This window comes from Melospiza melodia, chromosome 2 (assembly GCF_035770615.1).
Source record: "Melospiza melodia melodia isolate bMelMel2 chromosome 2, bMelMel2.pri, whole genome shotgun sequence".
In the NCBI taxonomy this organism is placed as follows: domain Eukaryota; kingdom Metazoa; phylum Chordata; class Aves; order Passeriformes; family Passerellidae; genus Melospiza; species Melospiza melodia.
In genome coordinates, this window is record NC_086195.1 from 141341836 (window position 1) to 141363500 (window position 21665).

General features: G+C 38.5%; 1 protein-coding gene across 1 annotated transcript in view; it reads right to left on the reverse strand.

Moving 5' to 3' along the window:
• LOC134414915 (ephrin type-A receptor 3) overlaps nt 1-21665 on the reverse strand; it is a 175246-nt gene that overhangs the window by 17339 nt on the left and 136242 nt on the right. Inside the window, exons 10-14 of the mRNA XM_063150214.1 lie at nt 18371-18496; nt 13687-13872; nt 9859-9920; nt 7435-7644; nt 761-910 (exon numbers count right to left, since the gene is read on the reverse strand). Coding sequence (XP_063006284.1) covers nt 761-910; nt 7435-7644; nt 9859-9920; nt 13687-13872; nt 18371-18496 — 734 coding nt within the window. The remainder of the gene's footprint in view (nt 1-760; nt 911-7434; nt 7645-9858; nt 9921-13686; nt 13873-18370; nt 18497-21665) is intronic.

Genomic DNA, 21665 nt, shown 5'->3' on the forward strand with positions numbered 1-21665 from the left:
CCCTTGGAAAATCTGTTTGTGTGAGTGACTGCACTCCATAAAATTTTGTCCATAAGAAACTCCTGTGGAATAAATCTAAAATTAATAAAACAACAGAAAAAGAACTCAAAATAGACATAACAAAAAATCTTCTTTGGGGAAATGTTACGCTTCTTTAAAAAATACTGGGAGAGCTCCATTAATCATTTGGATTGCAGGCTTGGGCAGTTTACTAATGTTACAAAGAAACCTGTATTGGAAGTCTAATCAGATCACTCTCCTTCTCTATTTTATCCATTGATTACTTCCAGAAGCATTTTGGTTCCATTAAACTCTTAGCAGAAATGCTTTGCTTCTCTTTTTCACAAGTGCCAAGAGCAATTTATTCTGTGCATTTGACATTTGCAGAAAACTTCTATAGGATATTATACGAGTGGAACCAAAAGGGGATCAACAGAAATTTAGGAAGGTTTTCTAACAATGAGCTAAGGAATGTGAAATGCAATGACCTCATTGCAGTGGAATTATTTGCATCATCTTACAGAAAACCACCAATGGGATAAAATACTCTATTCTGCTCCTTCAGAGGTCCAAAACAGTCTGCAATAAATATGGTGGGTTTTTAAAGTTCTAAGGAACTTTTACTTCACCAGGGAGATCAAGTTTACATCTCCACACCTTACTGCATGTCACCATCGAAAACTCAGAGCCACCTGCTCCTGGCCTCCTTTCACAGCTCGATCCCTTATCGGAGAACACAAAAAGCCAACAGTTTACTCACATCCTGGTTGGACATCTCCCAGTAGGGTCTCTCCCCATAAGACATCACCTCCCAGAGGACAATGCCGTAGCTCCAGGCGTCGCTGGCTGACGTGAACTTCCGATAGGCGATGGCTTCTGGAGACGTCCATCGGATGGGAATCTTGCCCCCCTAGGGGCAAAACAAAACCAGAGAGTCCATTTGACTGCCCTGCCACAAATATCATTTCATGTGGTTAATTATTTTATCTCTGAGATTCTCAGTAATCGTGATATTGGCGTAAGAAAAACTAGTGCAAGCTGGAAAACGCTGCTGCCATTTGTTATAAGAGCAAAAGAGAGAGTAAAACACATTTCAGTGCAAAATCTACTGATATCTAGATTTACCATAGATTCATCTATCTACAATTTAGATTTATAGTACATTACAGCATACATACTTTATAGACACACAAATATATACATATTTCATATATATATATATGCATGTATGAGTGTGTAGCATAATTCACACAGATAAAAGTAAATGGTAAACCAAGTCTGGTTGATTTTCAGTAATGAAATGTTGGGAACTGCCACATACATCATTAAAGGTGAAAAAACCACTCCAAGGTCCTTGCTTATAACCCAGGTTCTTTTGCACAGCCCAGGAGAGCTGGATTTGGCTAATTTAAAGGCATTGAAGTGAATTCCCTGCATGGCTTCACCAGGTTTTCTGGGACATTCAAGAAAATAAGGGGCCACGATGTTGCTTCACTACACTAAAGCCAAGCCTCCAGCTGAGACAGAAAGTCAGATTCAGATGGAGTCACTTGTGCAGTGGGAAGAGTGAAAAAATGTCAGCTGGGAGAGTGGCTTTGGACATTTTTTACAGTCATAAGAGAAGCAAGTCACCATTAAATGCCAAACTTGAAGAGAATTGAAGCTTCCAGTACAATTAACATGGTAGGTAGGGGAACATCTCTCTCTGGTCATGGCCACCACTTGGTGCTGTAGGTCAAGTTAATAAAATGCACATAAGGAATCTCAGGCTGAGTTTCTAAAATGTGAGAATTAGGGGAAAGACAATTCCTGGTGATGCCAGCTTTGACAGAGTTTTTTGAGAGTCACACATGAGAAAATTAAGTTCTAAATGATAGCAGTGCAGAACTTGTTCCTGAAGGCAATTCTGGAGTGAATGTGTTTTAGTACAGAAAACTGTGAGAGTTTAAAGTTATTTCCAGTTCTGCATAACGTGCACAGAATATATTCTGAAGATTTCACACCAGACCAGCTCTTTGCAGTGCTTCTGACACCTCCATTATATTCCAGTCACACACCTCTCCTCACAACCTCTGTGGGGAGAGAGTGCTCTGACTTCCACTGAGTAACCAGCTAGAAAAAAAGAGATCCAAATATTTTACTGCTTTGCCTACACTCCCACGAACTGTACCTGCACTGAGGGTAGCTGTACAATCACCACCTTTAGAATCACTGGCTTGATTAAGAATAGAAATGCAGGCATTAGTGTTAATGAGAAACCTAAATACAGTCTAACTACACTGAAGCATCTTCATTTTCATGGCTAATATTGCATAAATTAAATTAAGTACAAACAACACAGGCAGTCCTGACTCAGACTCCAAAATGTCACTGGATAGGCCTTCGAGGCTTGGCAAAGGTCAGGGAGGGGATTGTCTTGACACATGGTTTGCATGGATACCATTCTGTTTAGCAGAGCTCCCTACCAAAAGAGAAATCTTCATTTCCCACACAACCCTTCAAATCAGGTGATCACCAAATTTACACAGCAAAAACAGGACACAGAAGATAAACTGGAGTGTTTGAAACCACTGTTTTATCACTGAAGCCAGATGAAGAGCCTGATCTCTCTCTCTCTCTCTTGGAAATTAACCTATTGGATGATGGTCTTTAGTCACAAAAAGTACATTGTATTTTCCATGCTTTATAATTTTATTCACAATTCCCAGTGCTGCTCCAGAACAGTACCAAGAACATAAAAATGACTTTGTTTTTCTCATACTCAATTAATAAGCTCCCTTTACAAGTGTCCAGGGGCCCTCAGCGAGCACAAGGCCCAGCCAAGAAACAAGGAAAGCTCTCCTGTAGCCTCGTGTTTTCACAAGAAATCCACTTACAGTTTTAGATGTGAGGCTGATAAAGAAATCAATCTCTCTGTTTTCTATGCTAGAAGTGAGCCCTGATTTTCAATAAAGAACATGAATCTTGGGGGAAGGCCACATCCTAAATTTACATCAACAAAGACCCCACCACCATAAAGAGAATCAGATATCTCCCAATAGACAGGGGCAGGAATTTCATATTGGACAGAAGGTCTTTATAATCTTATGTAAAAAGTTATCTATGAAATTGGAGAAACACTTTTACAAAAAAAGGAAAAAAAAAGGCAGCATTAATTAGTCTCCTCACATTTTGGGACTGCTTTATTGCAGAAAGATTAAAAACTCAATGAAACAATTTCTGGCTTTGCTTTACTGAAAAAAGAAGGTGCATCTACCCCAGATCCTTCTTGCAATGAGTGTGAGTCAGTGACTTTCAAATTCTCTTTGCTAAGTCTCAGCTGTAATCCTATACAAACCTGCAGATCCACACAGCATTGCCATAAATAACTCAAAAATATTAATTAAAATGTAGTTAAAAAAAGAAATCAACTGCCAGTGAACAGAGTCTAAAAGTGTAATTTTGCTCTTCTGTTCCCCAATTTGTCATATAAATGTCATAATTATTTTTAAAAAGAGATTTTGCTGACTTTTTTTTGGAATAATTTAAGAACAAGAACAGCAATATATTTACTGATTATTTTCTGAAGATAAGTACAGTTTTTATATATTTTTGTCATGGTCTGCCTTTAAGGACATGCTCATCATCAAGCTCAGCTCCCTAAATTTGAGGAGAAAGACAGTTTTGGTGTTAGAAATTGTAGGAGTTTGTTACTTCAGCTCAAAATCCCTGGCACTCTGGGTCAGAGAACCTCTCTCAGGGCTGGAAATCAGAGAGCCAGCAGTAACCAAAAGTTTTATCTTCTGTAGATGGAGCTGCTATTCCTGCACTATCTGTCTCTCCAATGTAATTCATCTAAAGTCAATGAAGTCCTCAATTTATTTTGAGCACGTCTGGCACTCCAGCACAAGGCAGCTGTTTCCAGGGCTTCAGAACCCATTCCAATATTCTGATTTATAATCTGTTACAGGGTGACAGCCACAGGCACCTAAACCACAGGCCTGGGGAGGAGTGAATCAAGAAAAATGGATTCTAACTGAATTACTAGAAGGAGTTTGCAGAAAGAGCTGAAAGTAAAAGCCTGGCATTCATTCATTATACCAGGACTTAGGAGAGGCCAGGAGATATCTTAATGGCACAGAACAAGAGAGATTCATGTGAGTGAGATGAGCCAGTTTTACCTTTTTACACACCTGACATTATCAGATTCTGCTTGTCAGTCCCTTACTAATGCATGTTTTATATTGAAATCATCTCCTCCTTGAGTAGTCAGTGATGACAGAGCACTGTTCCTCTCCTCTGTGCTCTGGGGCAAGAGAATTTATGGGGTTTTGGTTCCTTTTTTACCACACCCTTCAATACATTCAGACTGCATCACTGTGATTTTGCATATATAGGGAAAACACAACTGATTTCTGTCCAACACGGGCTGCATTTACATTAAAATGCCATGAATACTGGTGATGTATCTATGTGCTTAAATAGTCAAAGTTCATCTACAGATTACCCAAATATTGTCTTTGAGAGACATAATTACAGTCCCTCTGCAACTGTGATTGCTTAAATTCCCTTCCACTTCATAGTGTGTGATTAGTCCACCCACTTGTCATACAGACATCTGAAAAATAATAAGGATAAACCAGATCCATTTGAAATGACAATTTTAATACAATCTCAGTGTTTCAATTAAAAGTGAATAGATATGGAGAATGTGGATAATTACAGCACATCCCCTCAGGCACAAAGACTCTGTGAAAAAAATTAAAAAATCCAAACAGTCAGCCTGGTTCACATGCTGGCTTCTGCTTCTGTAAGCAGGCAGACCCCAGGCTGCCAAAAGCCTTTTGTGGTATCAAGGCAGTGACAATAATTCAGGAGGTAAAAAAATGACCCTCTCAGTTAGGAAAGTTCCTTACAACTCCTGAGTCCCTGTAATTCACACGTGCACTTGTGATCTTTGCATTGTCCTTCAGGCTTCCGGTACAATAGCATGAATATCACAGATTGTGCATTGATATATAAAGGAATACATAAATTATTGATGTATAAAAGAATACATGTTCATAGCCTTAATGCAAAGCTTCAGACATGGCTTCTGAGAACAGCACAACATAAAATTTCACCCAGGCAGTGCTGAGTATTGAAAGCCTGGCTGGGCTTCTTGGGGGTAGATCAATCCTGACTTGCAATTATGAATTAAAGCAGTGAAATAATTCTCAGGCTTTGACATTTACAGGTGGAAAATAGGGGTAGATAAGAAGCCTAAATAGATAAAGCATCCATCTTTGCAGCTAACTCTATAAATTTCTAGGACCACTGATACTAAATGGACACCTGGGAGTAGGAAGAACTGGAGGACAGGGGGACATCAATATAATACACACTCTGTAATGTTTGAAATTTGAGTTATGATTTAGATTTTTTTTTTTTTGTTGCTTTTTTAAATATCTTGTTGTCATCCTTTAGTTTTAAAGACATTTGTTTTGGGACAATTCTATTATTAGGCATGAAATAATTTGAGATGATACCATTATTTTTAAAAAGTGGCACTATTTTTGTCCCATAATTAGTGGTTGCAAAATGTGCTAAGCCTAGGAAATGGTCCTGTGTTTTGTGAAATATCCAAGCAGCAGGAACACAAACTGTTCATCTCTCTGCCAGTGGAGTGAAACTCTGTTTCACATCTGTGATTCCCATTTTTTCAGCTGGGGATCAAACATCCCACCTGGAAACACTCCCCTGACATCAACATAAGACTCACTTCAAAGGGAAATGTGAGCAAAAAAGATGAATATCAAATAGCCTTGTTCTTCTCTCAGAGCCAACATGTGGCACAGGTATATTCACAGCAACAACTCTTGAAAAAATAAATTAGATTTGTCCTAAGTTGTATTTGAAGGTTTTAATTACCTGACCTTCTTCCTGCAGCAGTTTGCACACACACCATAAATGCCAGATGGAGTTTACTGAACACAGATGATTACACTTCACAAAATAGTTTCTTTCCATCTGATTTCACTATCTAATTGCAAATAAGCAGGTAGACTCAGAAAATAGGTGGCAGGGGGAGAGGAAGAGGAAATTCACATAGAACACTGGCTGAAAACACCGACAACTTGTGCAGCCTGATTTGTCCAAGCCACCTACAGACACGTCACTGATGTGACAGCTTCATCCAATGCTTCATTTTCAGCTTGATTTTAAGAGAGCAAACAAGTTTCCGACACAGCAATACACCTATTTATTTATAATAATAATTACTATTATTATTAATAATAATATCTTTATAATATTTAATTATTAGTGCTGTAATACTACTGAGAATGAACACTGCTTTCTCCTGCTAATGTCTCTCCGTATTAACCATGCCAGACCTCTGCAGACAGTTTTCTAAAGTGCTATATATTGCATATTTCTAACTCCTTGGCAAAGTTTATCAGAGGGCAAAGAAAACACTGAAAGGTCAAGTGAAGAATAGAGTCTTTATGCCTGCTAAGTTATGAAGGTATGATAAATGTATCTATTAATGTATGAGTATATAATGTGTAAGAAATCTGTCATTACTCATTTCTCATGTTATTTTATTTCAATCATGAAGAAGGCAGCATGTAAACTACTAAAATTATTGATTGCTCCTGTCAGTGCTCAGGAATGAAAGAAACCTCAGAAAACCCACATTAAGGTTATGTTGATACATTGTAATCTGGTTTGTACAGTGAAGATGAGGTGATCACTGTGAGCAATGCAAATTACACTTGACTAAGATACTGGATGTCAATGTCACTTTTTGTAAAGCCTACAAAATCCACTTTAAATAGCATTAAAATGAACAACCAGATATCCAAGTATAGTACACCTATATACATAAAGCTAAAGGCTTCCATAAAAAAAGGGAAGTGTTATTCAAGGTCATAATCAGATGTGCATTTTTTTGTTTTACTCAGTTAGGAGTACAAGAGCAGGTATAATGACACACACTTGAAGAACATGATTGCAGTATGTCCCAGTCAGAAATATGTTTTATAATGCTAGAAAGCACAAAAAAATTCAATGGGTAGGATTTTTTTTTACTGTGTGGGAGCTAAATCAGCAGTGTAACTAAAACTTCTCAAAGCACACATGAAGGCGTAAATTATTGTGTGCCAAAAGAACTCAGGCTTTAATTGTAATATTCACTCCTTTACACAGCCAGGAGAAAGAAACAGAGCCAAGAATTTTGAATAGTCTAAGGAAAGTAATCTACCAACACAAGCCATACTTTTTGCATGCACATTTTTTTATTTTCTCCAGACATGAATTTAAAAATAATTGTGATGAGCTCCTGGTTTATTGAGCATCTCTGGGCAGACAGACTGCCCTCTGCAACACAGCCTCAGATTTCAGATTTCCATCAGATTTGAGTCTTTGCCACAACCAACAAGAATTTAAAAAAGGTGAAGGAACACAGGAACTCACCCTTGTGGTGTAAGCAGCTTCTGGGTCATCCTCCAGCACACGAGAGAGACCAAAATCTGAGACTTTGCAGACCAGGTTGCTGTTGATGAGGATGTTCCGAGCAGCCAAATCCCGATGGACGTAGCCCATATCCGACAGGTACTTCATGCCAGACGCGATCCCTCGCAGCATGCCCACCAGCTGGATGACTGTGAACTGGGCATCATGCTTCTGGAAAACATTGGAAATGTCATCTCAGGGATTGCTCATGCTCCTTCCTGCACAAATTTTTTCATAAATCGCCTGGAAGCTCCTCAAATGAAGAGCTCGTGAGTCAGGCGTTGTGATTTAAATGCCACATGTTGGTCTCCCAATCAGCTGAGGGAAGGGGACAGATTTGCAATTCAAATAAAAATCCATTTTTCCCCTTCTTGCTGTCATCAGAGTTTTAATTTCCTAGATGGGGCACGTGTGAAAGCAGCACATAAATCTAAGTCGTGCGTGCTCCTGAGACTGGAGTGTCAGAACATTACAGAAACAGATGTCCAACTTCCCTGCAAGGCCACAGGATTTTCTAGTGAAAATCCAAGCCTTCCCCAATGGCCTAATGAAAGTTTTCTATTACACAGGAATTCATTTAACAAAAGCAAATGCTGATGTGAGTCAGCGGCTTTCAAATTCTGTTAGTTTTAAACTCATTTCAAAAATTCAGAAATTACTGAAACATATTATGACTTAGCCTAGAAAGCATTGCTTGGATATATTTCAAATCATCTACTTCTGGGCATAATTCACATCTCCCAACTCTTACTAATCCTGTTTGCTAACATCTACTTTTGATATTGATATATGGATACATAGACAATAGGACAGCATTTGCTGCAGTGCAGCTCCCAGATGAATTCCCCAGCGCTGTAAGTGTAACCTCATGGGCAGCTCTCCAGCTCCTCATGCTGCTGCTTCTGGAATTTTATTAAATACAAGGGAGTTGGCTCTGTCACATGAGGTGATCTGACATGAATCAGTCTGCCAGACTGATTGCATCTATTTTTCATTTTTGGTTAGTGTACTTGGGGTTAATATTAGCACTGGAAACATTAAGCAAATATAAGACACAGTGAAAAGAGTCTCTCAGAACTCCCCTTCATGAAGAAATTAATATTTTAAAAGATTCTTAGCCGTTGTCTGTCCCTTTTTTATCAGAGCCAACACAAGAGAATTTTATATAGACTCTGGAAAAGATTTCGCTAAAAACCAGAAGGTTTCTAAGCATGAACAGAATCAGATGCTCAGAGAGCCTCTCAATGGCAATGAGGAAAGCAAACTAAGTAGTTCCAAAAGGCATTTATAAAAAGGTTACAGGTCCTGAGTTGCCTGTGATATTAATGAGTCACAAGGTTCTTATCTATGCTTCCACATAATAGTAGTAAAAAAAAAAAAAATCACATTAAAATGAAAGAACAAGCTGAACAACTGTTCTGTGCAGTCAGAAATTATTCTCCCTTCCTCAGGGCTCTCTTCAAGGATTTCAAGTCTAAACAAAATATATATAGTTCAGTACAGAGATATTTCATTCAGCTATGCTGACACATTATTTATATGTATTTTACATGCTCCAGTGGACACCATAACATATATAGTACATAGAGAAACTAAGGTTGACAATCTATCCCCTTCTGGGGTTAAATGTCTAGTTCAATGTTATGAATTTGGGGGATAATGTCATTCAGCCGTGGCAGAACCAAAGCAGTCTCCCAGCCAAAGCTGAATTTGCCCTAACAAATTAAAATTAAACCAGTGTTTCCCCTCAGATGGGATTTCACTTCTCCTGCACTCCTTGTTTTGCCACAAGTAAATCTTGGTGACGCAGGGAGCATTTGAATTTTTTTAGGCTCACTACCAACTTTGACAGAAAACAAAGATAAATCAGCAACAGCATTAGTGTGTCTAAGGTTGGAAAAAGAAAACAGGCCAGTAAACGTTGCTAGTTAAACATTTCTAACATCCTCAGGTATGGGGCTATTCTCTCAACTTTTCATTACTGATAAAATTTCCACAAATCTATTAATTTTGAAAATCTCTTGTTTAGACAAAGAGACTGCCAACCAATAAGCATAACTGCACTACAGTCATAATTCAGCCTCCAGAAAAACAGTTCTCATTTTTTGTGTGCCAGAACGTTGCTTTGTTTTGTTCATTTTTAATAGATATGACACACTAATGCAACCAAAATTGCCTTAATTTTGGAATAATGCTTACTGCAAATGGACCAGCAGATCCCTAAGTGGCTTTCTGAGCACATCATGATACTCACAAACCTAAATGAAAATAAAAAAATATCAAGCAACAAGAGCTGCTGATGAATCAGTGCAGAGTGGCAGCAGACCACTAACAGGTCCAGAACAAGAGCCACTTCTGCCCCATTTAGTTTCCTGTTGCACTTACTCGTAGGAAGCTGTCCAAGGATCCATTTTCCATATATTCAGTAACAATCATAACGGGCTTACCTGGAAATAGAGCACAGGGGTCAGGCCTTTCAAAGGAACACATTAGAACACCATCAGCAAACCCAAACATTTCAGGATTGTGTCCAAATCTTCCTAGCCCCAAGGATAATTTTTACATTATTCCTTTACATTTAGAAAGGAAGCAAAAGATGTGTGGGCAAACTGAGGCTGGGTGCAGATACAGATGGAAAGGAAAGTGCACAGTAAAACACAGGGCACAGGAAAGAGAAGCAGAACTGTAAGATGGGCATTCCCTCCTTGCAGGAGCTCCTTTTCTCTGTGCTGGGATCTCTGACCACAAAAAATCCCTGATCCCTTGGACGTAGCTGGGACCTGAACATGCATTGGCAATCTCTAAGAAAACAGCCCTTGAAGATCCTTTTTTGTTCCCCCAAAACTCATCCAGATATTTTCAGACCAGTTTTTGAAACCATTCCCTCCACCCTAGGGCATTCTGTGACACAACCAAGATTTTCTATGCAGCTCTGACAAGCTGGAGAGAAAGTAATGCAAAAATTCATGTGATGACAGGGAAGTTTTCAGACCAAGGTCATTGCCCTGCTAATTTTACCATCATATGGATTTTGTTATTTCATAATATTTACTAATGCTTTGCTTATTTTCTCTTTGTGGTAGAGAGAAGGCTGGGTAAGACCATGAAGTTATTTAAGGAGATGAATTATTATTGCACATAAAACACAGGAAGGCATCTGACCATAAAAGTAGGACAAAAGGCCTGCATATTGTATATGGGCATGGTGAAATTTTAGCTTTTAAAACTGAACAGCATGAGGCTTGAAAAAGGTACCCAGCTTAATTAAGAAGAAGAAAGCCATCAAAAAGCTAAGTCAATGGTAACAACTTTTTTTCTGTTTTTCAAAAAATACAGCTTCTACCAAGTAGAAACCTTAGAAGAGAAATAGTAATTTCAAAGAATGAATTTAACACAAGAACATTATGAATTAATGGGTTCAAATATCTTCTTTCTGTGGTACAAATGATGTGTTATACTGTGGGAGTCACACTAATGAGTAATTAATTGATACTCATCCATTCACCAGTAGGAAATACTGTATGCAAAATATTAATCTTGAATGATATAAGAGATGATACAGATAAGAGATCTAGCAATGTAAAAGCTCAAAAAAAATATCTATTTATATTTAGTCTTGCTAGCCTAGAAAGAAAAGAAAAAGCACTTAACTTGCACTCTGTGTGTAACATGAATTCAAAGGGATTTCTGGTAACACCCAAAATATGCTGTTGGACCTTTCAAGTACAGGGCTATCCAAAACTTTCTATGATAAATTGATTTACTTTGCCCTGCACTTTGAAGCCAGGAGACAGGTGCCTGGTTTCTGTACAAACTCAGGCAATTTTACGAGACTTTATCAGAAGAACTTAAATTAGAGTAAGAAATATATCTTCCAAATTATTACAGGAGCATCTTCCTGCCTTGCTAACCCACACTCAAAAAATCTAAGTGCAGGGTTTCACCCTCATTCAGTTGGAAATGTGCCCATAATCAGAATCACATGCTCTGAAGTTTTAAAAGAACCCTCTGCATCCATTTATCAAAGCTCAGCCGTTTATAAATGATAACAAGTTGTGTCAACAGCATTGCCCAGGTTTATTAGAATAGCAGGCTGCAAATTGCTGTAAATTATTAGTAAACTAAGCAGAACATGTGTGCTGGTTATTAAGACTGCTGCCTGCAGTGTGCCCAGGAGGGCAGGGCAGCAGCTGGGAAATGCAGAAATCCACAAGGAGCAGAGGAAAAATTCTGTGCTGGAGGCAAGGCTGGAAGCCTGATATAGAGATTGATTTGTTAAAAAAAAAAAAACAAACAAAAAAACCCTCCAAACTCCCAAGCTTGTTCTTCTATCACCCTGCAGAATGTCCAATAGAACAAATAATTATATTTATTGTTATATTTAGTTTGTGCCATATACTTTTGCCCAGTAAAAGCAGCTCCAGAGCAGATTTCTCAGCTCCTGTTCTGGAGCTATCTGCAGAGGGTGTTGTACCCCTGAGGTTTTATTGGCTTCAGCAGGGAATATTCAGAGTTTGCTCTCTCACACATGGATGTGATGGGCAGCTGGCACTCCTGATCTCCTTCCCCTGCCCCCCAAACCAGGCAGCAGTGCTGTGAATGCACCTGAGTGGCAAACTCACTAAAAGTCACTCACACAGAGTACAGAGAGAATTAGTAATGCACATTCAAGAGCAATGCACAAATTCCTGCCTGTACAGCAATTAAATTATTGTCTCAAGTGCTCCAGGAATACAAAATGCAACAAAAGAGATTTTAGCTCAGCTGTGTGCAGGCTGATGCTGGCGTTTCAAGTGATTTTGTGACTGCAAATCTTATTCTGACTGTACAAAATGTGTGTCACTACAAAGCAGGAGATAAACCTCAATTTATGCAGGCAGACCTTTCCTAATAGGACTGTGAGACCTAAGATAAACAATAATTTCTTTGTTATTGAAATCAGCAAAATAGAATTTCATGAATCATACATAGAGAAGGCATTATTATTATTATAATTGTGACTCTTCATAACATGTAGTGTTTTACATACCTTTCACTAGTGACTTTTAGACATATTCTGGTGGGGTTTTAATTTCTTATACTTTTCAGCAGTATGCTATGAAATTTTTTCATGCCTATTCTTGTGAAACTTTGAGTTACACAATTAAAAACCAAAATTTTCTTCAAACTAATAAAACCATCTACTTAAACCCAAAGTGTTTGGCATGTTTCTGGTCAGTTAAACTAGAAACATCCTCAGCAAATTCCAAGCTGAGCACTGAAATGGCAAAGAGTTGCTTTGCCAGCAGGGTCCTCTGGAATGAACAAGAAAATATCCCACCAACTTTTTTTGCTTCCTGAAAAATCTTGGAGCACTCCTTTTTTCTTCTTCTTTTTTTTAAAGATTGCCTCATATAAAAGCTTATTGATCTCCCCCTTAATAACTAATGTAGGTAGATAAATTTGATTTCTAAATGTATCTCTTCATTCTGCAGTGGAAATATAGAAAATGTGGCTGAAGAAGGTCGTTGAAATATATTACCTTTCCAAGAAGATACCACATGTACATGGAGGCTTCAGTTAAATTTTTTGCTCTCAAAAAGAGAAGGTGATTTGTAATCATAAACAAAGACGAAGAATATGCTTTAACAAAAATATCCCAAGCAAACACATAAGCACACAAAAGCAGATTTAGAAAAGGCATTTAAGTAAATAGATATATAAGGAAAGAGATAAAATTAATTTTACTACTGACAGAATAAATCCTCAAGACTTCTTCTTTGAGATTTTTACCATGATGTGTGAACTCTGGAGCTTTAACATGCCTTGTGCTGGTACCTATTGAATATCCTATGGATTATTTCCCCTGCATGAAAACCATCTAGGAAAAAGGTTTGGCCTTATTTAATGATTCACTAGAACCTGTTGCTGTACCAGGTAGGCTGTTCATTAATTAGTGCTAATGACAAATCTGAAAGCTGAACACAGTGAAGTTCAGTGCAATTAAGAAGCCTCATCAGTCTCCATGACTCCTTACCAGATCATCACCGAGTGCCTCCTGGCCCTTTTGGAGCAATTTTGGAGCAATTCCTAACTCCAGAGTTTATTAAACCTGCCAACTTATTACTGAGCTTTTTGCAGAGCATATACCTGGCTGACTTCATTCATAATTCACTTTTCCTCTCCTTTGACTGATCAGCAAATCAGAGAATTATTCAGGCTGGAATTGCTTACTTTTAGTGACGACTCCCTCCAGCCGGATGATGTTGGGGTGGTCAAACTGGCCCATGATGCTGGCTTCTCCCAGGAAGTCCCTCCTCTGCTTCTCTGTGTAGCCAACTTTCAGGGTTTTGATGGCCACTGAAATTTCCTTTTTAGAAGGCAGCTTCAGGCGCCCGCTGCACACCTCTCCAAATTCTCCTAAAAAAAGAGAGTGGAAAAGTGATGAAAGCTGAAATGTGGTTACTCCGTAGGGATTCAAGGAAGAACAATCAGCACTCAAGCCCCTGCAATGTGGTGTACACTGGTTTACCCTTTTGCAACATGCAAGAGCAGAGCACAAGGAAAATTATCTCAGCATTCAGAAGAGGAAGTATTAAATATATAGAAAACTGTTGGAAGAAGACACTTTACTTGAAATTTTTTTCTGTTGAATAATTTTTACACAGATCACATAAGGAAGTTTCAATATATTATTATTTGAGCAGCAACTGATTTCAATGCCCCTTTTCAGCTTTTCTTTTCTGAATATTTTTATTTTTTAGACAGCCAAATTAATCAAAAAAGGCCTGAAAAAATGTGTGGTAGGGCAATAACCTTCCTCTGTTGCTAACCCAGGCTAGATTTGAGTCAACAACATAGAAATTAATGTTACCATATCTTACCACCAGCTGCTTCATCCTCTAGGCATAGAACTGTACTACCAAGATAATAACCAGTCAAAGGAAGATCCATTTTTATGTACATATATATTGCTAAAAAGCACTGACATTACATCCTTTGATTCTAACACTCTTTGTATTTCAGGCTGCCAAGACAGGCAGCAGCTCAGAAAACAAATTTTAAAAGCTGTTACTAGTAACTAAAGGGAGTTGAGTTCTTTTCAGACCTAATTAAAAGCATTCAACTTCTGCAAGCCCAAATGACCATTATACTTTACCAGGAGTTCAAACACTAACCCCAGCTCAATACTGTCAGAGGGCCACAAAATAGGAAGACCAAAGCACATCTTGAAAACAGAAGAAAGGGGGAAAAATGCTTGACATAAATCTTGTAGCACCCTGCTTCCAAGTCCATTTTCTTGATGTTTTAATGGTCCAAAAAGCTATAACAAGCTAAGGTCTTAGAACTATTTTACAGTTACTGTCAATGGAGACTTTAGCTATGATTTCAGCCAGCAGCCCAGCAACCAATCCTTCATTTTAAAGCTGGAATCGTGTATCTGATATTTGTTTAACTTCTGGGAAGGAAAAGGTTATGGGTAATGTCCATCAACACAGTCCCATTCAGCCATGGCTGAATGATCCAGAGCTTGAGTGATTAATCAGATTCCAAAAGTACCTCAAGGCCAGCAGATGCTGCAAGAGAATAAAAGATGGGCCCTTCCTAGTTGTCTATGGATATAAAGCAGGTTCACTTTCTTGGAAAATGATTTCATTAGAAAGAGCTCCCCAGGCAGCCCAACTACATTAACCTATGATTTTTTACCTCCAGGGCAGCATGGATGCTAAATACATTTATTTGGTCAACACCATAGTGACCATGCAGTTACACCACAATTTTTCCTGCAAATTATTATTATTACATGACCCCAGTAAGAAATGGACTGGGTTTCACCAGACACTGCTTAAGAGAAACAAGGGCTTGTGCTTGAGTGGAAAACCTGGCACTGACTGTAAGATGTGAGGATGATGGCTTTTCATACAAAGCCTTCCTGAGGTGTTTATTTTTAATTACACCCCACACATAAAGATTGAACAACCTGCCCTGCTGACTGGTGTGTCTATTTACATGTGGGAAGCTGATAGGGATTATTTAGGAGGGCTGTTCATGGCACAAAGATCTCTCTTCAGGATATTTTAATTTCTTTTAAAAGAGGTTATTTAGTACATCAGAGGATAGTGTTTGCTGTGCATTTAGACTCGGGGGAACAGTAAATGAAGATTCTGTGAAATAAGCTACTCCCTTCACTCTGCTGCATTTAAAATCTGTGCAGAGAACTCCCTCAAATTTGGAGAGGCACCAAAGTTCAACATTTCATAAACCTTGGGAACATCAGCCACATTCATTGGGACACTGCAAACCTTCACAGCAAGTTTATAGACAGGTAGCCTCTGAATTTTCTGAATAATTTGATTAACAAGATGTTATGCTATAAGTATATTTCCTCTTTGGAAGAAAAGCAAATGCTTGTTTTCTTGTTCAGCAAAGCACATAGTTAAATCCACCCCAAATCAATAAAGTACTTTCTTCAGTATTCTCCTACTGCCCAGTTGGATTTAAACTTCTGAAGTGGTTTGTTGAACTGAACCCATAAAAATAAGTGAGTTATTTTAAAAGAAAAAATTACTGTAAAGAAAAGTCTGAAAAAGTGGCTTCTGACCTCAATTTTCTTATGCTTAGCCTCCCACTAAAATCCCTTGTGTTTTTCTTGAGGTTCTTTTGGATAAGAATATTTCCTTATTGCATTTGTGTATGTTTTCAAAGCTATGTAAGCTCTGAAAGCCCTCTCTTCTCAGAGATTTCTGGCTAAAGCTGTGAAAAACTGCTCAGAGCACTTCAGAATGTCAAGACTGCCTGCCTGCCTTGAAGGTCTCTACTTACGTCACACTCCAGGGCAGTTAAATGAATCCCTTCTTCTCAAATCCCTGTCTTTTTTTTTTTTTTTTATCATTTCATCCACACTTGCCTTGCAAAGGACAAGGGCAGGAAGAGACCAAGTCATTCACTCAAACAAGGCATTGACTCAGTAAGAGGCAGGAAATGCCTTTCTGGTTTTGGGGAGAAGTGTTCCTGAACAAGTTGCCTCAGAGCACTCTGAATGTGAAAGCTACCACGTGCTGAGAGTGATAGCAGTGTAAAGTGATGCCACAAACTAATTTTGGGTGCTCCCAGCCCTCTGTGGCCTGATTTTCATCTGTTCTTCCCTTCCTGGCTCTTCCTGATGGCATCTCAAGCAACTGCTAAGAGGAAATGTTAACTATAATGCCTTATGTGCTCCAGACTACATTAACTGAGTTATGGTGCCCAAAAAAAAGGTGTTATTACAGCTTCAGTGCAAGTTTTAATGTAAAAAGCTTGCAGGAACTCTCTGGCACTTGGCTCAGTTGGTTTGAGCAGGGTGCTGGTAACGCCAAGGTCCAGATTCAATCCCTGTGGGGGGATTCATTTGAGAGTTGGGCTCCACAATCCCTGGGGGTCCCTTCCAACCCAGAATAAACTGTGATTCTCACTGCAGTGGAGCAGGGAGGCTTTTAAAACATCTGTCCCTACAAAATTTTTCCTCTGTTTGCAGAGGCCATATTTGACAAATTTTGATTTACTTCTTATTCTGCTGTGCATCCTGACTAAAAACAGGTCAGAACAGCCAAGCTGTAAAACATGGCATGATCCTAGGAACTCCTCTTCTAGATTCATATATTGCACACAGCCCAAATTTACAAACTTTGCACTTGTGAGGCTCCTGAAAGTCTTGCAAGGAAACACACTGCTCCTGGACTTTAATTTAGAGTATCCCTCCTTCTCCATGCCCACACAAATTCCCTGCTATGTGCAGTAAGCAGAGCTTTGCTGCCTTGACTGAAGATAATGGAGAACAGTGCACTCTTGTGGGGCAAAATTAAAACCAGCAAGGAAGATGGATTCCATCTTTCCATAAAATACCTTCAAACTAACAACAGTTGAGTAGCTTCAGTAAGAGAATATGAAAACTGTTCCTTTTGTTTGCTGGGTGATTCAGGAGATGCACTGAGTGCAGTACCTTGGATTCTGCACTTTTTCCAGCTGAAAATCTTTTGCTGTGCACTCAGAGTCTGTCTCTTACATCTCATGGTTTTAATTCAAACCATATACTTAGAGAGAAGCCAAAAAAATCAATAGTAAAGGAACAAGTATTTTTCAATGGATTAAAAATCAATAGTACTCCTCATAAATGCTTTAATATAGGAGGAAAGGCAAAACTCCATGATCTCCTGGCTCAATGAGACAATCTGCCACTTCACTTCAAGGAGCAAGCTCACATTCCATCAGGAGCTACATGCTCCATTGCAACACTTGTTGTAATGAGAATTTCTGTAATCTGGCTCCAGATACAAAATCTGATCATTTCACCAGCTTGTTTCCTGTAAATCCAACAACCTGTGGCATCTTTATGGCTCAGACAACCAGTTATTGGACAGACAACCCTTTCCTCCTGAATCAATAATTCAAATCCCAAGCAGTGACCAAAATCAATCCAATGGCCAAAGGTCACTGCAGCCTGATGGATGCGTGGTGACTGCTATGAAATGAGTTTGTGGTTTCACTCAAGGCATAATAGTCAAAAGTCCTTTTATGGGGAAAGAGAAAAAAAAAAAGAAAACATCTTCACAGTTGATAACATCTTCTGTGCTGACAGATTTTAAAGAGAAAGATAGAAGTAAGGCAGAATGATCTTTTCCCTTACAAAAGTGGTGCACTCAAGTATGGGCTTGGTGTCCTTTGAGAAGCTGTCTTGCTGTCTCCTTTCTTTCAGGAAAAAAAAGAAGTAGAAAATTGTGTGCCCTTAACTTTGCACTAAAATCAGCTGCAAATGTAACTTGCTAATTTGAAGACTTTCTAGAACAGTTTCTTTCCAGTAACAACTATGAACCTAAAGACATAAAACAGTATATACACAGCAAAAATATATCTTTAATTCAGCATAGATGGTGGTCATTACCTGCTCCAACTACTTTATCAATGGATATATTGGAAGCATCCAGTTCCTTGGCAAACTCATGCACAGCTTGGTTGGGATCCTCATATGTGTGTGGATCTACATAAGTTCTCAGACCTGGGAGTTTTACTGTGTAAAAAAAAATTCAGAGAGAAAATGCTACTTAGACTTGAAATAAAACTCATGAGACAACAGAAACCAAATCAATAGAAGGAAGGAGAAGGAAAGAATTTCCTTTGAAGAAGTAAATTCTTCAAACCAAACTGGTTTTTGTGGGTCCTCAGATTCTTTGTACAGTGTGAAACCAGACACTAATGCAGAGAAGTGTGATAACCTATTTCAAATATCTGCAATTTAAGGCAACATTTAGATGCTGCCTTAAATTGACCCTTCCAAAGTAACAAAAAAGGGGCAAGGAACAAAGTGTGTTGCTACAGTCAACCTGACAAGTTCTTAGGAATATATTAAGAAATCAGATTAACTCCAGCTTTTTTTTTTTTCCTAAGTCCATCAACAAGATGCATAATAAGAAACTTATACATTAAAAAATGCACCCCTGCCTCAATCTCTCTGCCAGAACATTCAAGGATGGCAGACAATTGTTCTGAATAAAGGCTGGTTCTAGAGCTTTGTTCCCCATACATCCATGTTATTATTTTGGGCACCTCTAGAGTTTCTTGGCTAGGGATTGCTGGAAGAGATCATTGTCAACCTTTGCCTCCAACAAAAATGCTGAAAGCAAAGCACAGCCTCATTCCCCCTGCCCAGCTCAAAGCCTTGCACCCAATCCCTTCTGTGCCTGCCTCTGTTGTACTCTTTTTACAACAGGAATATGTTTTATTAACAAAAAGTGAATTACTCAGCTTGAAGTTTTCTGCTTCTGACACAAACCCTTCATTCCCAGACATGTATTCAAGCTTTCCCTAACTGTACCAGTAGGTCTTGTAAAAGATATTAACTCCTTCAACAAACACTGCTCTGACCCACTCAGTAATATCCTTTCCAGCTTAGCATTATTATACTGCAGCAACTTTTTCACTGCTAAAGATGTGGGGAAAAAAATCTTTGGACAGTGAGAGCACAAAATTGTTTTATCAAACAATACAAAGTGTATGAATAAAAAGAAGAAAACCCTCAATTTTATGAGGCTTTATTGGTCTAAGAATATAATCATACCAGTTATGACAACTGGGTAACACAGCAACAAAGAAAAAAATGATAAAACTGAGTTCCCAAGCTAATTGTCTTGAAAACAAAGCAAAGTAAGAGCCATGCTCCCAACACAAGGGCTGCATGTGCACAGCCTTAAAAGCCAACTGTGTTTCCTTCAAGAGCCTGATGATTACAGAATTACCTGCAAGTAAAACAAAAAGTAATTGGCTGTATATTGCTCTTGGTTAAAAATCTTGTAAATGCTCCTTCCCGTCCATGCTGAATGTACATTACAGGCCCCCTCACATCCCCAATAAAAATAACAATTAAAAGCTTCTGCACTGTGGGGTTTTTGGCTTGGGATTTTTAATGCTGACCCCAGAGGTTCCCAAGATCAGGTGATGGTGGCTGCAAGGAGAATAATCCCCTCACACCAATAATTAAGGGCAGCCTGTGCAGTAACTGGGTTCTGTCATGAAATACAGATAATAAACACATGCACATGTGTTAAGCTGCACTACTTTACAGCTCATTCTGTGCAAACATAATAATTTACATTTTCATTTTAACGGCACAAATTGCCCTAAAGGTAGCAAAAAAATAAAAAGGCCCAGCCAGAGGAGGCAAAGGGAGAGGATCTGAGGAGGTGAAACATTTTTGTTCCTTTGAAGTAATATTATAGGATTTGTAATAAGGCTGCAGGGAATAGCTCATGGCTGGAGCCTTTTTAAAAGTAATTCAGAGTAAACTGACTGAAATAAACCAGCTGCTGTGTATAAGATGCTGAAAGTTTACGACAGCCATGGAAGTTACTTTGTCCTTTTTCAGTTCATGAGAGCAATTTTCTTACTTTTTGGGAATGACTGTAATTTGGTAGATTGAAAATTTCAACAGCCACACAGGTACATACTTCCAAATTGTAACAGATAAATATCTGCAAAATCCATAATAAATAATTTTCAAGAACTTCTAACAGACATACCAGACCCATGATTGGCTCTGGTCTTATTGCATAGTGAATCAGCATGGCACTACTCAGAAAACAGTACATAAATATCTAAAGCCAAATTAAAAGCAATTTAATCCACAGGAATTTAACAGCACTGCCATGTTTAAGAATAGTGATTGCAACTTTCCATTGTGTGGGAGTAGGGAGAGCAAATTCTGACCTGTTATTTGTCTGTGACACTTATTTTACTGGCTGCTTTTATTTTATAACCTCATTAAATTTGGATGATGAAGCATTAATTCTACGGGCCACATGTAACCTTAGAGATTTTTTTGAGAATAGTTGGTTAGCAGTTGTTGGGCTGCAGCTTGTGTATCCCCTGACAGTGCTGGGGAAGGAGACAGAAATGGTGGATATTCCTGCTCTTGGCTCTCTGGAGATAAGGAGAGGCAGGAAACTTTAAAGAATAATAATTTGAACAGTCAGAGCATAGTTATTCCATTGTCACGAGGATTGGGAAGCAGCTTTAATTTCCAGCTACTGCAGGTAAATCCCTCATTAAAATGTTAATTCACTTATATTTGGGGAGGGGCCACCTGATTATGGTACCAGCAGCTCTGTTCTTGCAAACAGCAGAGTGCCAATGTTGTGTGCAAAAAACCCAACAGATATTAATGTTACAACATGCTAAACAACAGAAATACATGGCTCAGCCATGGTTTACATGGTGTAGCAGGACACTCATCTGGAGCTGAAACAGTTTCAGAGATGAACTACTGCTTCTTATTAAACAAAGCCTCATTAGATATCAAGAATTATGTAAGTGAAAAAAAATATTTTCTTGTCTTGGTGTCTATTAGAGGCCTTATCTTTGCCTGTAAGGATTTAAAAATCCAAAGTACAGTGATTAAATGAAAAACCAACCAAGTAATCTTCCCATTCCTGATCGCGAATTAGGCTATCACCTTCTTTTCCCCTCAGCTTCTCCTGCTCCAAAACTATTTTTTTTTTCCTGTTTAAAGGGTGTATGGATGGAGCTTTGCCTGTGAAACAACCTTTAGGATTCACAGCAACAACCTTTAGGATTCATGGAAAAGTGTAACAAAATTACACACATTGCAAAGGGGAACCAGAATCAGATTATTACAATTATTTGTAGGTGAACTTTTTCAAAAAAGCAATTTTCACAGCAGCTTT